Source organism: Leptonychotes weddellii, chromosome 11 (assembly GCF_054177405.1).
Source record: "Leptonychotes weddellii isolate Sample4059 chromosome 11, ASM5417740v2, whole genome shotgun sequence".
In the NCBI taxonomy this organism is placed as follows: Eukaryota; Metazoa; Chordata; class Mammalia; order Carnivora; family Phocidae; genus Leptonychotes; species Leptonychotes weddellii.
This window is the reverse complement of record NC_138379.1, coordinates 32,299,424-32,314,299: the sequence shown is the minus strand read 5'-3', so window position 1 is coordinate 32,314,299 and position 14,876 is coordinate 32,299,424. Positions and strand designations below refer to the sequence as shown.

General features: G+C 38.7%; 1 protein-coding gene across 2 annotated transcripts in view; it reads left to right on the top strand.

Annotated features, from left to right (window-relative positions):
• The window catches only part of NELL1 (neural EGFL like 1), a 794,543-nt gene that overhangs the window by 771,702 nt on the left and 7,965 nt on the right, over positions 1 to 14,876 (top strand). For both annotated transcript variants that reach the window (XM_081798460.1, XM_081798459.1), the window contains one exon: positions 2,886 to 3,079. In XM_081798460.1, the coding sequence (XP_081654586.1) occupies positions 2,886 to 3,079 (194 nt within the window). The remainder of the gene's footprint in view (positions 1 to 2,885; positions 3,080 to 14,876) is intronic.

Sequence of the window (14,876 nt, the reverse complement as noted above, 5' to 3'; positions counted from 1 at the left end):
ACTAGTTGGGTATGGTTTTAAACAGGTGATAAATAAGTGTCAGAGAGGCTAAGTAATGTGACCAAAGACATACAGTCATGTGTAAAATGCCTTGTACATAGTAAGCACTCAATTAAATGGAAGAGCATGGTTTCAAACAGGGGTCACTTGATTCCCACATCCAATGCTACTTTTAGTGGGAAGAGTTAGAGGAAGAAGACTGGGGAGATGAGAAAGTTTTCTAGGTAGGAGCACCTTATGGTCAAATGTGTTGAGAACAACACGGGCACGATGAGGAACAGTGAAGATGTAACTGAGGTCAGATTATAGTTGACTTGTGATCTAGGTAATTTAAGTTGGGTTCATTTCCACAGTTTTCAAGGGAGGAATCATTTTTCATTAATTTAATATCTTTTTAAAATTTTATTGTGTTACGTTAGTCACCATACAATACATGATTAGTTTTTGATGTGGTGATCCACGATCCTTTGTTTTCGTATAACACCCAGTGCTCCATGCAGTACGTGCCCTTCTTAATACCCATCACCAGGCTAACCAATCCCTCCCTCCCCCCTCCCCTCTAAAACCCTGTTTGTTCCTCAGAGTCCATAGCCTCTCATGGTTCACCTCTCCCTCCGATTTCCCCCCTTCATTTTTCCCTCCCTTCTCCTAATGTCCTCCATGCTATTCCTTATGTTCCACAAATAAGTGAAACCATATAATAATATCTTTACTGAGGCTACATTAGATGGGACAAAGACAAAAAACAAATCTTGGAATAAATTAGCTTCTAAAAATATTGTATGAACTCCGTAACACTTTCTACTTTGTACCTCTGCTCTGAAACCAAGTTTTATACCAGTAACAGTGAATGCAGTCAGCAAGGAAAGATAGGTCATTTCTTTCTCATTATTTTTAAGTCACAGTAGTTTCAAAATTCTAGCGAATTTTGAGTCATTATATTCTCAGAATTTCAACTAAAGAGGATCCATGTAAGATCTTATCTTTGAAAATGAGTTGCAATATCTAGATGGTAAATAGTTGAAAGTAGATAAAATCACACAACATTCTAGTATTCTGAAAGATGACTTTAGACCTTGAGTTGGCACAGAAAAGAACTCTCCTGCATATGTTGGAAGGCCCAGGATACATCCCTTGCTCCAACATGGTACTAGATGTCTGACCACTTACTCATCTCTGTGCCTTAGTTTCCTCTTTTGTAAATTGGAGTAACTATTTCCATCTTGCAATCATATGGCATAACTCATGGAAAAGCTTTGAAAAACTTTGAAACAATACACAAGCACAGCGTACTACCAGTAAAATTGATATTATGCCTTTTTAAGCACTTTATTGCTTTGAGTACTTTAAGAGAAAAGGCCACTTACAGTTATTTTTTTCTTTTATTTAGCTATAACCCTTAACCAAATGCCTTGTACATATTTAACTCAAAATTTAGGATGTAGATTAAGTTAATTTATACTGTTCTTAATCTAACTTACTAGAGGGGGTTAAACCTGAGTGGTGCAGTTGGTTGAGCCACTGACTCTTGGTTTCAGTTGGGGTCATGGAATCAAGCCCTAGGTCAGGCTCCATGCTCCATGTGGAGTCTGCTTAGGACTCTTTCCTCCTCTCCCTCTGCCCCTGCCCCCCTCAAATAAATAAATCTTTAACCCCCCCAATCAGAAGCCTACCAATAGTTATCTCTGTGTACTCCTGTGTTCATCCTTATCACTGTTGTAAGGACAGTGTCTTACATGTCATCATCAACATTTCTAATACCCAGTGTGCAAAAAAACCTTGTGCCTAGAATACTTGGTAAAAATGTATTGGAATCAGTGTTATCATCATCTGAAGGATATTTTAAGGACATGGCAGTAGATTAATCAGTGGAGTAGAAGACTCCAACAGACATATGACCAGTAGTATCTTTACATAGTGTAAAGTCTGTCATAGATAAGAAAAATCAAGTAAACTTTTCTTAAGTGGTCTCAGAGCTAGGACCAGTAAGTAGAAGTAACTGGAAAATAGATTTCATTTCCATTTAAGGAAGACATTTCTAAAAGAGTTATTCAGTGATGGAATTGGCTGCCTTTTGTGGTAATAGATGGCCCACCGGGAAAAGGCTCAAACCAGAACTGGACAGCTCTGTGTTTGGGATGTTGTTAAGGTCACTCAAGCTTTGAATGTCAGGGAAGGCTGACTGGATTTATGCTTTCCTTCCATATTTAGCTGTCATTCAAAAACAGCAAAATATATGTGTGTCTTCCATCAGCATCCATGCCATGCATACGATAGCTCTCAGATGGTTTTGTGTGTGTGTGTCGGCGGGGGGGACAAAAATGCTTTTGGCCCTTCGGATGAAGGGGATTCGATTAGGTAAGACACCTACCAGGATGGGCAGTCTAATTGGCTCAGGGTTGTCCTAATTGCCCACTTGTTCCTACTCAGTGGCTAATCTATTCACACCTTTACTAAAAGACCCAGATATCCATAGGATGTATCTACACTGTTAATGAATTAGCACTATTTATGGCCTCTGGATGGTATAGTTCTTGAGAATATCCTAAAACTAGTTTAGAGCTGCTACTGGATAATTTAGTAATTGGAGTCCAAGAGCTGCAGGTTCGAGTATCAGACCTGCCACTAATTAGCTATATGACAGTAGGCATGTTATTTCACTTCTGTGAGCCTCAGCCTCATTATTTGCAAAATAGAGATAAGAAAAGATGCTCCTACACAGAGCTGCTTTGTAGAGTAAATGAGATAATGCATGTGAACAGCTTGGCACAGTACCTGGCACAAGGTAAATGCTCAGGAATGTTAATCAATGCTATTGTAAAGGATTACTATTTTCTAATAACAGTCCTGGCTAGATTCTAAACTCTGTGCCTTCTTTATTGCAGACATTGATGAATGTGCCTTAAGAACTCATACCTGTTGGAATGATTCTGCCTGCATTAACCTGGCAGGGGGCTTTGACTGCCTCTGTCCCTCTGGGCCCTCCTGCTCTGGCGACTGCCCCCATGAAGGAGGACTGAAGCGCAATGGACAGGTGTGGACCTTGAAAGAAGACAGGTGTTCTGTCTGTTCCTGCAAGGTGAGGCTAATAGAGTGCAGCAGGAATTGTAACTGTTCTTTTCCTTCCTTCACTCTCTTCTCTTCCACTCCACCTCTTTCCCCCAGGTATTGACTTGTGGGTCTCCTGTAGTTTCTGAAAAGACTTCTCCTGTTCTGATCCATGCTACAGCTAATGATGATGCTGAGTGGCAGGCAAACCTGTTTTGAATTGATCATGCTGTTAGTGAGAAGTGAGGTGTGTAGTTGAGAAGAGACAGCAGAGCACAGAGGGAGTGGGGCAGAGAAGCCAATGTTAGTCCTCCCACCGAGAACCTGCAGTGCCTTTCATGCTGGTTGGGTGAGAGCTTTAATGAGCCCTTATCCCATACACAGACTTGCTGATTAAAACTGCTCTTTGCCTGAAATGATCACCTGCAGGAACTTGCTCATTTTTGTGGTGACATCATCCAGAAAAGCAAGGCTCACAGGCTTATTTCCAGTGGTCAGAGACAGGTGGACCTCTATTCTGAACAAATGGTAATGATAGTATGAGGCCTTCTGGTAAATGATATCTTCTTTCTGTTCGCATTGCTGGGCTGGCTATTCCTTACATTAAGTTGTTTGGAAAAGTGAGTTTAATGCTTATGAAAATAAAATTCTGTCATCACCCAGTTTTGCTTTATGCTTTGCAGAATGGGCCTATTAAAATGTTTGATTTCCTTGTGCTTTATTTCTTCTTTTGTTGATCTTGCCTATTCATTTTCCTTTGATATTACTTTACTGTAGCTCTTGCATTGTATTTTTTATATCTTTTGGGATGGAACTTTTTAATCTTGCGCTTTATGGTCATGGGAATCATGAGAAATGACTTGTTTAGTAGCCTCTTAGGGAGCTGGTGTCCTGATAAATTCAGAGTTCTCTCTGGAAACAGAGTTGAAAAGTCATTCAATTCACTCACCTGCCTTTAAGTCTGCTACACCTCCAAAAGACCTGGGGGCCCCTATTTAGGAAAGCTAAACCAAGTGTTTAGATCATCACCCCATAAAGCTCATTTTTTATCTTATATATTCATCTAGTTCCACACATCCAAACATAGGTCCAGTGACCCCCTTTTCTGAGTACCTCCTATGTTCCAAGCACTCTGTAATTTAAAAACAGCATCACACTTAATTCTTATAACACAGCTTCGAAAGATAAAGTTTTAAGTTTTAGGGCAAATAATGTGCCCTAAATATCGCAGGATATAAATATCTAAGCAGGGAGTTGAATTCTACTGGCTTGCCTCAAATTTCATAGTTTTCTTATCTGGCCACATGTCCTATAACACTCTACAGATGGATACCTGTTGATATATTTAAAACCAATTAAGCAGTCAATCCAACTTGACTGAGCTCAAACTCTAAACTTTGTACTATATTAATGATCGTGTGGGGCGCTGACTCAAAGGGCAAAGGTTTTAGCAAAGGAAAAGCTTGTTGTGGTTTAGAATCGTTGAGGAAGTTTTGTGGAAGGGATTGGCAATTAGGTCTCCATTCAGCCAGCAAAACAACTAATAATTCCTTTATTAGTTCTCTAGAAAATAGTGTTTTCCCCAAACTTATGAGGAACAACAACCTGACCCCAAATCCTTTTTAGGTTTTATAGGTCACCAGCCCCTGGAATAAGCAAGATATTTTAGTTGAGTCTTTGACTAGAGTATGAAACCAAAATTTTTTAGTTTTTGTTTTATTTAAGCCCATGGGAGGGAACTTACCAATCACTAAACTTACCAAAGTTTCGTTAATTAATCATGCTAATAATCCAAACAGTGTACGTTGATATATTCTGCTTTGACTCCTAAAATCTCTCCAAAGTCATGACAATTTGAAATTGCCATAAGAGATGAACAATCCTTGTAATCCTATACTGTTAATATAACTCCCCTCTATCACCCCCACCCCCCACCTCTTAATGAATAAAGTACAGGAAGATTTCTTTACATAAATCTTTGGCTGGTTTATTTTCCAGTTGCATTTATTACTCATTAATAGCATAGCTTCAAGAGCTTGTAGAGGGAGAGGAGGGCCTGGATTTAGGAGCTAAATTAAAAATCCTAAATAAAATTCTGTAGGACATTCCCAAAAGACAAACTTATATGTGACCCCGCTTTTTTCTTTCCATTATTTGCATCTGAAAGTGTCTTATTCTAATTTCATAAGAAATAGCTTCGGTACTTAAGCATCCAAATGGATTACAATAGCATCAACTTGAAGACTAAGAAGTAAAATCAAGGCTGGGACATAAATCCTGGTTCTTTAACCATACTCTTGTTTCAAATTCACATAAAACCAAATCACATAATAGCAGAATTACATAAGCCAACAAAGGGTGAAGGCTTACTGTTAAAAGAAGCAGAGTCGAGCAGTCTACAGATTCAGTGCAATCCCTATCAAAATATCAATAGTATTTTTCATAAAGCTAGAATAAATAATCCTAAAATTTGTATGGAACCACAAAGCAATCTTGGGAAGGAACAAGTCTGGAGGTATCACAATCCCAGATTTCAGATATACCATAAAGCTATATTGACCAAAACAGTATGGTACTGGCACAAAAATAGACATAGGTCAGTGGAAAAGAATAGAGAGCCCAGAATTGAATCCACACTTAAGTGGTCAATCTAGAACAAAAGCAGCAAGAATATATAATGGTGAAAAGTCAGTCTCTTTGATAAATGGTGTTGAGAAAATTGGACAGCTACATGCAAAAGAATAAAACTGGATCACTTTCTTAAACTTATACACAAAAATAAACTCAAAATGGATTAAAGAACTAAATATGAGGCCTGAAGCCATAAAACTCTTAAAAGAAAACATTGGCAGTAATTTCTTTACCATCAGACTTAATAACATCTTTCTAGACATGTCTCCTAAGGCTAAGGGAAACGAAAGTAAAAATAAACCATTGGGACTGTTACAAAATAAAATTCTTTGGCATAGCAGAGGAAACCAATAATAAAATGAAAAGGCATCCTACATAATGGAAGAAGATATTTGCAAATAATGTATCTGATAAAGGGCTAATATCCAAAATAAATAAAGAACTGAGACTAAACACCAAAAATAATCTGATTAAAAATGGCCAGAGACCTGAATAGACATTTTTCCAAATAAGACATACAGTTAGCCAACAAGCACATAAAAAGATGCTCAGCATCATTAGTTATTAGGGAAATGCAAATCAAAACCACAATGAGATATCACCTCATACTAGTCAGAATGGCCAGTATCGAAAAGATAAGAAACAAATGCTGGCAAGGATGTGAAGGAAAGGGAACCCTTATGTACTGTCGGTGGGAATGTAAATTGGTGCAACCACTGTGGAAAAGAGTAGGGAGGTTCCTCAAAAGTTAAAATTAGAAATGCCATATAATCCAGTAATTCTACTACTGGGTATTTACCCAAAGAAAATGAAAACAGTAATTTGGAAAGATATACACATTCCTGTGTTTATTGCTACATTATTTACAATAGCCAAGATATAGAAGCAACCCAAGTGTCCATCAATAGATGAATGGGTAAAGAAGATGTGGTATACATACTCACATATGGAACGATGGAATATTACTCAGCCATAAAAAGAATGAAATCTTGCCATTTACAACAACATGGATGGACCTAGAGAGTGTTATGATAAGTCAGAGTAAGATAAATACCCTATGATTTAACTCATGTGGAATCTAAACAAATGAACAAACCAAAAAAAGAAACATAATCATAAATACAGAGAACAAACTAATGGTTGCTGAAGGAGTGGGAGTTGGGTAGATGGGTGAAATAGATGTAGGAGTTTCAAAGGTGTAAACTTCCAGTTATACCATGGAGATGAAAAGTACAGCATAGGGAATATAGTCAATAATGTTGTATGGTGACAAATGGTGACTATACTTATTGTGGTATTGTATAGTGGTATTGTGGTGTTTTATATATTGAGTAATGTATAGAGTTGTCAAATCAATATGTTGGACATGTGAAACTAATATAATATTGTATGTCAACTATACTTCAATTAGAAATTTAAAAAAGAACAATGCTTAGGTTATCAGGAGAAAAGGATGATGGCAGGGTGATGGCATCATGAAATTCTCAGGCAAGTTCGGATAGAACCACCTTCACTTCATGAAAAAAAAACTAATGTGGGATTGAGGTATAAATATTACAAAAATCAGGGTGGGGAGTGCAGATTAATAACCACTTGAATAAAATTAGATCACACAATTGAAGAAACTATTTATTTATTTATTTATTTTTTAAAGATTTTATTTATTTATTTGAGAGAGAGAGAATGAGAGAGAGAGAGCATGAGATGGGGGAGGGTCAGAGGGAGAAGCAGACTCCCCACCGAGCAGGGAGCCTGATGCGGGACTCGATCCTGGGACTCTAGGATCATGACCTGAGCCGAAGGCAGTCGCTTAACCAAGTGAGCCACCCAGGCGCCCTGAAGAAACAATTTAGATAAAACTTCTCTAGACCCTCAAATTAAAGCAAGAGCTCAAACAAGATAGGCAAAAAGGCAAGATCATTAAACAAGAGAAAGAGGAGAGTGGCTCTTGGAGAATAAGTTGAAGGGAAAAGCTATGCAATATGAAGCCTACCTCAGAAGCTTCTTGGGATCAAACCTGTACTGATGCCATGGAGATGGGGGGAAAACCCATCGATTTTGAGGGGAAAGGTGGAGAAGAAACATGATTACATGATGGATATGGAATCTGACAGTAATAATGTAGCACACAGTGGGCTTTCCTGAAGAGAATACAACAAATGTAACAAAACCAATTTTACAGACAAAAGAGAAGGATGACTGTGATTTGTACACCTAAAGTATTCTCTTACTAGGACAAGACCAGTCAGTATAAAGTCATCAGGACCAGTACTAGTTCCATAAGCATGAGGACCAGATAAGGTCAGAGTATCTTGGGAAATTTCAGATTGGCTTCAGACTTTCCTCAAATATGTAAAAAGACAGTGGAACAATTATTTGCAGACTATGGTGGGGGACAAACCTTTGAGCTAGGAACTCACAAATACTTCTTACATTGTATGCTTTAGTTGGTAGAATACGTATTAAAAGACGAATCAAAGAATTTATGACTATGAAGAAAAAAAGAAAAACTATACAAGCAAGAAGTCAGAAGGCACTCAGTCTCATACACAGGGTTGTCATATCATAAGGAGATTAATAACTGATGTTTCAAGATTATCCTTCAGATGGAGACTATAAATAAAACATGTACTGGCATGCTAACAGTGAAATTGGTGTATTTATTCATAGATTTTTTTAGCCACTGAATTAAAATCCTTTTATCTTCATATTTTGACCCAGGGCTTATATTATCCAAGGACAATAAGCCTCTTTAGATAGTATTCAAAATAAATACTCTGCTATATGACTCTTATATTATACTTGGAAGATGGAGTATCATCTCCCTCCTTTAGACTTAGAAGAAAGTTGAATTTAAAAGTTGACAAAGCCAGAAATCAACCTTTCTCACCTTAGACTCTTATTCCTGGGTTCTGTTCCCTTCCCTTGAACTCCTTGGAATTTTGAACTTCCAGGCATTCTACCAGGAACAAGAAGACCTGGATTCTATTCCTGGCATTGCTAATAAGTGGCTTTGTGACCCTGAGCAGATGACTTAGCATCAAAGCCCCTTTGCTCAGCTGTACAATGAGAAGATTGGCTAGATGATTGCAGAAGTTCTTTCTGGCTCCGAAATTCTATAAGTCTGGAAACGCCTGCTAGTGACATTTATGCCCTCAGTATTCCTCTTTCACCCTTTCCAAAATGTTTTCAGTTCAGGGCTTAAAATCATTATTCATGTAGACCTTTCAAATCCTTTACAGGATTTTCTCTTTTCTTTCTTGCCAGCAGCTGGTATTTCTACATTGACTTTACAGTAGGTATTATGTATACATTTCTTTGCATATTATACATTGAAATAAGATTAGTATGTCATCACATACAATTATCCTTTTGAATTCTTTACAATAAGACCAATAATTTGGGTCAATTTCATATTTGAAGGTTTAAATATTTAAATGGTTTAAAAGTAACCTGGATTACACAACAAATTGCATTTTTCCACAAGGTTTTCAGCCCATCTAACACCTGCTTAAAAATGTCGGGCTTCAAGATGTCTGAATATCACTATAGGGCTGAGTACACCAGCATTAGTCCATTCGTTTTATGCACGTAACCGTAGGAATTTTTTCTTAAAGTTTTCTTGAAATAGAAGTTTTACATGAAAAGGTTGAACACCTATGCTGAGGTGTTCTATCATCTAGTTGTGTTATTTTATCCCATTTAGGTATAAAATACAGCACAAAAATTTTAACTTTATATATATATGTGTGTGTGTGTATATATCTATCTATATAATATATATATAAGTTATTCAACAGAAAGTGTTGATAAATAGTAGAAGAAAAGGGTAGAGTTGGAGTGAAATTCTTGTCAAAGTCTTACCCTAGTTTTTGGTTCTATATATAATTTCAGGGCATCCTCACCATGACAAGAAGCAGATGAAACACCTGTGATAAATAATTGGGACATCCATGAAAGTGGACATTTAAATAGGTACTATTGAGTGATAGTACATAGTATAGCCCAACATAATTTCTCCTGTACCTTAGCCACATATTACCTAAAGTCAAGTCTTAATTTGATTTATAAAGGACACATGGAAATGAAGAGACCTGGTGTGGAAGAGAGAGTAGGGGGAACAATGTCATTGATAATTCTGTATAGATACTTTTGGGCAATTCCTTCCTCCACCCCAGGATCTTCCTCCTGTCATAAGGGTGGAGGTAGAAATAAGCTAACATTTCTCATGTGTCTGGCACTGTAAGTGTCCCCTCATACTTTAACAACAACCTTATGAAGTAAATATAAGTATCTCTTTACAGAAGAAACAGAAACTCGTTTCACACAAGTTAAGTGGTGAAGAAGTGAAACTAAGATATCCATGACAAAATTCCCAGGTCTCCACTTGAGAAACCGGTTCCCAGCCCTATTGCTCTGCCTGGGTGTGGTTCTGTGAACTCTGCAAGATATTTTACATTTCCGAGCCAGGGTTTTATCAGTGAGACTGGGTTAATATCTACGGACACACTTGCTGTGAGAGTGAACTAAGATAAAGGTATATTTGAAGTACTCAGCTCAGAGCCTTGCAGAGAGCTGTCTATAAGTAATCACTTACCAAAAATGAGTCAAAGTTATTTTAAAGACCACTCCCCACCCTGACCGGCCTTAAGAGTCAATACACCAGGTTAGCTACTAGTGTTTCATGCCAATTGAAAGAGGTCTTGAAACATATCCACGACTTAATGAGTTCAACAATAAAGCCAGGCCAACACAAATGGATTTGGGCTTCTGTTTAGATTCCATATGCTTCCTTGATAGTGACAGTGATTTTTATGCACCTTTAGACCACTTAGTTGATTAGGCACAGAAAGATTGCTGAATTGCTTGGAACCCATGTTCTTCCAGCATTATCCATACTACAGATACCCAGAGTGAAAAATGATTCTCTCTCTGAGCTTGACCCCTAAATCTTAGTTACAGCCCAGTTTCTTTTCACAGATACCCATCTCTGGCTCTTCCATTTATAAATTTGTCAAGGGCTTTAGGAAGACATCTTTATTTTCTACCTGTGCTATGTGGGAAGAGAGAGAGGTCTCAGGTTTATTAGCTTCTAGGAAACTGCAGCATTTTCGTATGACTTAAGGTAATGGTCATCTTTGTATTGTTGATTATGGAGATGAACAGGCAAATAGATACATAAACAATCACCAGTCATGCCCTGGAAGAATCATGAACAATTTGTTATAGGAGCATAGAAAGGGGAAATATACCCTATCCTCAGAAGATACAGAGAGCAATAAGGAGGTGAAGTTTGAGTGACACCTTCAAGGATGAGAAATTTAGCCAATGAGAGATGTGAGGAAAGTGAATCCCAAACAGAGGGAAGAGAAGAACAAAGAGGCAAAAACATTACATATATTCTGATAAGGAAAATGTGAAGCAAGTGCTGAGCTTAGAATATCAGGAAAAAAGAAGAGTATGGGAAAGGGATAGCTGATGATAACCCTGGAGATAAAGGCTAGGGACACAGCCAAACGATAGAATTTAGACTTAATTTATCAGCTGCAGAGGATCATGAGTGACTTTTTGTCTAGGATTGGCATGGCCCAATCAAGGTCTGATCGACAGCGCTATAGAAAGACTGAGGAGATCAAAACTAAATGGAGAGATACCACTGAGGCTGAAGTAAAGTTTCAGGAGAGTACAGATGAGAACCTGAATGAGGGATAGAGAGCTAAGAGCACATGAAAGATAACACAGAAATTCAGTGATGTGTCCTGATGAATTGTAATGTCAGACACTCTGCCTCTGTGGCAACGTGTGCCCTCATTCTGTGGGCGGAAAAGAAGCTCAAGAGTGGCACGTTTGAGACTTAGCTGCCCCATTTCCTTGGGCAAAAGATTTCAGGTCACTGACAAAAGAAAGAGCCAGGGTTTACAAGTTAGGCCAGTGCACACTGGATAAAGGTCAGACACTGTATTTACTCCTGCACCTTTACCTACTACAGCTACTATTAGTAGTAACTGGAAAATCCAGTGGCAGAAAAAGAACATGCTATGCAGGCCAGATTTCATTTCTTTGCTTCCTGCAGCACTGTTTTATTTTATTTGTTTGCTTTCTTAATTGAAATGTGAATGGCGTTCATCCTGAAACTGCATGTGATACTGAAGACTCGAACAATACTACGTCTTGAGTTTTTCCGGCAATGATGGAGGTGGATAGGGAAATGGATACCATAAATAATAACCAGTCGCCCTCCATGTCATCATAAACAGAAGGAGGGTAAAGTGGAGAGGACTTTTGCCAGGAGATTTTCTGGAATGCTGGCCATTTGACCTGGCCTCATCTAAGCCTTTGCCCAGAAACTGAGGAAGGTGGCCATGGTAGGGAAACCGAACGGGTTCATGGGTTCCCTATAGGCAAGAAGAAAGCTCTACCTGCACTGGGCTGACAATGAAATAACCCTGCCATTCTCCATGTGGCACTCACTCATAGAGTGAAGAACAGGGATGAGGCACCTTGTGCCTGGGGCCAGGGTAGAGGTTAGCTTTCTGAAATCCTGCAGGTTACTCAGAAAAATGCTCTGCTTCGCTCTCTGAACCTAACCAGCAGGATTGTCAATACCTTCCTGGCCTTCCTACCTACCTTCAGGGTGTTCCTGATGGAAGGAATTGGCTGTGCAAGCCCTAAGATTGTGTTTCCTTTTCTTTGAAAGAGGAACAAAGTGGCAAGTTTAGTTCCCCTCAAAACTCTAGTGGTCCTGTCAAGGAAGAGGGTCTTCTTTTCCATCCCCCCCCCCGACTTCATACTTCCACTGTGCAGTTCCAAGCCCTGCATTTCATTGCAGAACCTTGAGGGTTATGCCATGCTAATTTCCCAACGGACCGGGTTACCTTATTTCTCAATCAGACATTCTCAAACTTTCCCTTGCACCAGAATCCCCTGGAGGGCTTGTGAAATGTTGATTACTGACCCTACCCCTAGAATTTCTGGTTCAGTAGATTGAGTTAGAGCACAACAGTTTGCATTTCTAGCTAGTTCCAGGGAGATTCTAATGCTGCTGGTCTGAGGACCACACTTTGAGAACTGTCGCCCCAAGAATCCTTCTGATTTCAGTTTGTGTGAAGTCCTTTTATCCTACCCTTCAGCCTCCTCATGATACAAGGAAGCAGCATATTGGAAAATCATTGCTATAGAAGTCCAGAGTAAGGTCTAGTTCCTATTTGGTCATTAATTTGCTGTGTGGAAAAGTCCTTTCCCCTCTCTGGACCTGATTTCCTCTTCATTAAAATGAGACAGTTGGATTCAATGACTGTTAAAGGTTTTATTAGAGAGGTGCTAATTAGAGAGGGCTAATGGACTAGTTGTGGGATGTAACCTGGAGGCAAAATTAATATTTTGTAAAGAAGATTGGATAGCACACCACAATAAATTTGCACGTGAGAAGGTAGAACAGATGGGTGGGTCCGGAGTACCACTCTTAATTTTACCCTTTATATCAGAGATCAAAACCTGTTTTCTGTAAAGGGCCAGACGGTCTCTGTCTCACATACTGAACTCTGCCATTAGAGGATGAAAACAGCCACAGACAATATGTAAATGAATGAGGGATGCTGTGTTCTATTAAAACTTTGTTTACAGAAACAGGTAACTGGCCGAATTTGGACTGTAGGCATCAGTTTGCCAAACCCCAGGTTATATTATTATTCAATTTACATCAATAATCTTACTTTAAAAGTTTCCAAACTGTGGCAAGAAAAAAAAAAAAAGTGGTATTTTGCAATCTGGAGTAAATAAATTAGTGTGTCGAGTATTCAGTAATAAAATGTGTAATTTGTAATATAAAACCTATAACTTTCCATGGCATTATAAGAATAAATTCATTTTTTATTTGCTAGGAAGGTGTTTGTCCCTGCTTCCTAAAATTCAGGGCAATTTAAATATTACAGTGGTTATTAATTGTTTATAGCTGAGCTTTCATTATAAAACTGCAGAAAAGTATTTAGCTTCTACCGCAGAAGGGTGGGAAAATACATCTTTGGCATGTAAATGGGGCTTGTTCTGACCACCCCAGCTGGGACAGAGGTCAAGCTCTGGGAATGACCCCAGAGATGTACCATGTACCATGAGAAGGATTACTCACCATCCCCGAGTTCCATATCCTTGCCAAGTTTGGATTCTAGCGTGGTTGTGTTCTGTGAGCTGAGGTTTTGTAATGACATTATCACTGAATTAATGGAGCCACCTGTGACATTTTCATTATTAAAAATGATTTTCTTGACAGTTACTCTGTAATTCAAAAGGCAAAACGAACATAGCCATTGTTCTAAAATATGTTAGAAACTAAGAAGGGCCTATTTGGCATTTTCACATAACTGATGAGATATGAAATTGCTTTATTTTGCACTAACCCTGGCGGCTATCCACTTATTCTCATTCATTCTTTTAATCCCCACATGAGGAGAGAAACACAGTGTTCTGATTGCGCTTCATTGCCTGTGGTACAGTAACCCCTTCTAGAAGACTCTGTCCCTGTTTGATATGGTTTGTGGACATAGCTCTGAGGCCCAGTCCTTCTATACTTGGGGAGAGTAATATTGTGACCTCAGTAGCTGAGCTGACCCAATGGTTTTATATTGTAGCTACCATTACTTTTCTTAACTTCTTGGCTAAAATAAATCACTAGGGAGTCTTTCTGGGCAATGATTACACAAGCAAAATATGTTAGTGAGTAAGAATAAAGGCCTATTGTTGGAAGATGCCTAGAATCTGGACAGTTCTTGGTCCAGACTAATTATAATCTCTGACTCAATTCACCTGCTTAACTGGAGAGAGTGTGTGTGTATGTTTGTATAATCTTTCACCCCTTGATATTTGGAAAATTATGATTTCCTGTCGTTTCTTACAGTAATAGAGAAAATGCACACGCTTTGAGGAAAAGCATTTTTCATCCTGTTATTATATACTTAACCAGCATGTCTCCTTTCCATCCTCCATAAAAAATGTAAAGCATTTAGGGGCGCCTGGGTGGCTCAGTTGGTTAAGCGACTGCCTTCAGCTCAGGTCATGATCCCAGGGTCCTGGGATCGAGTCCCGCATCGGGCTCCCTGCTCTGCGGGGAGCCTGCTTCTCCCTCTCCCACTCCCCCTGCTTGTGTTCCCTCTCTCGCTGTGTCTCTCTCTGTCAAATAAATAAATAAAATCTTAAAAAAAAAA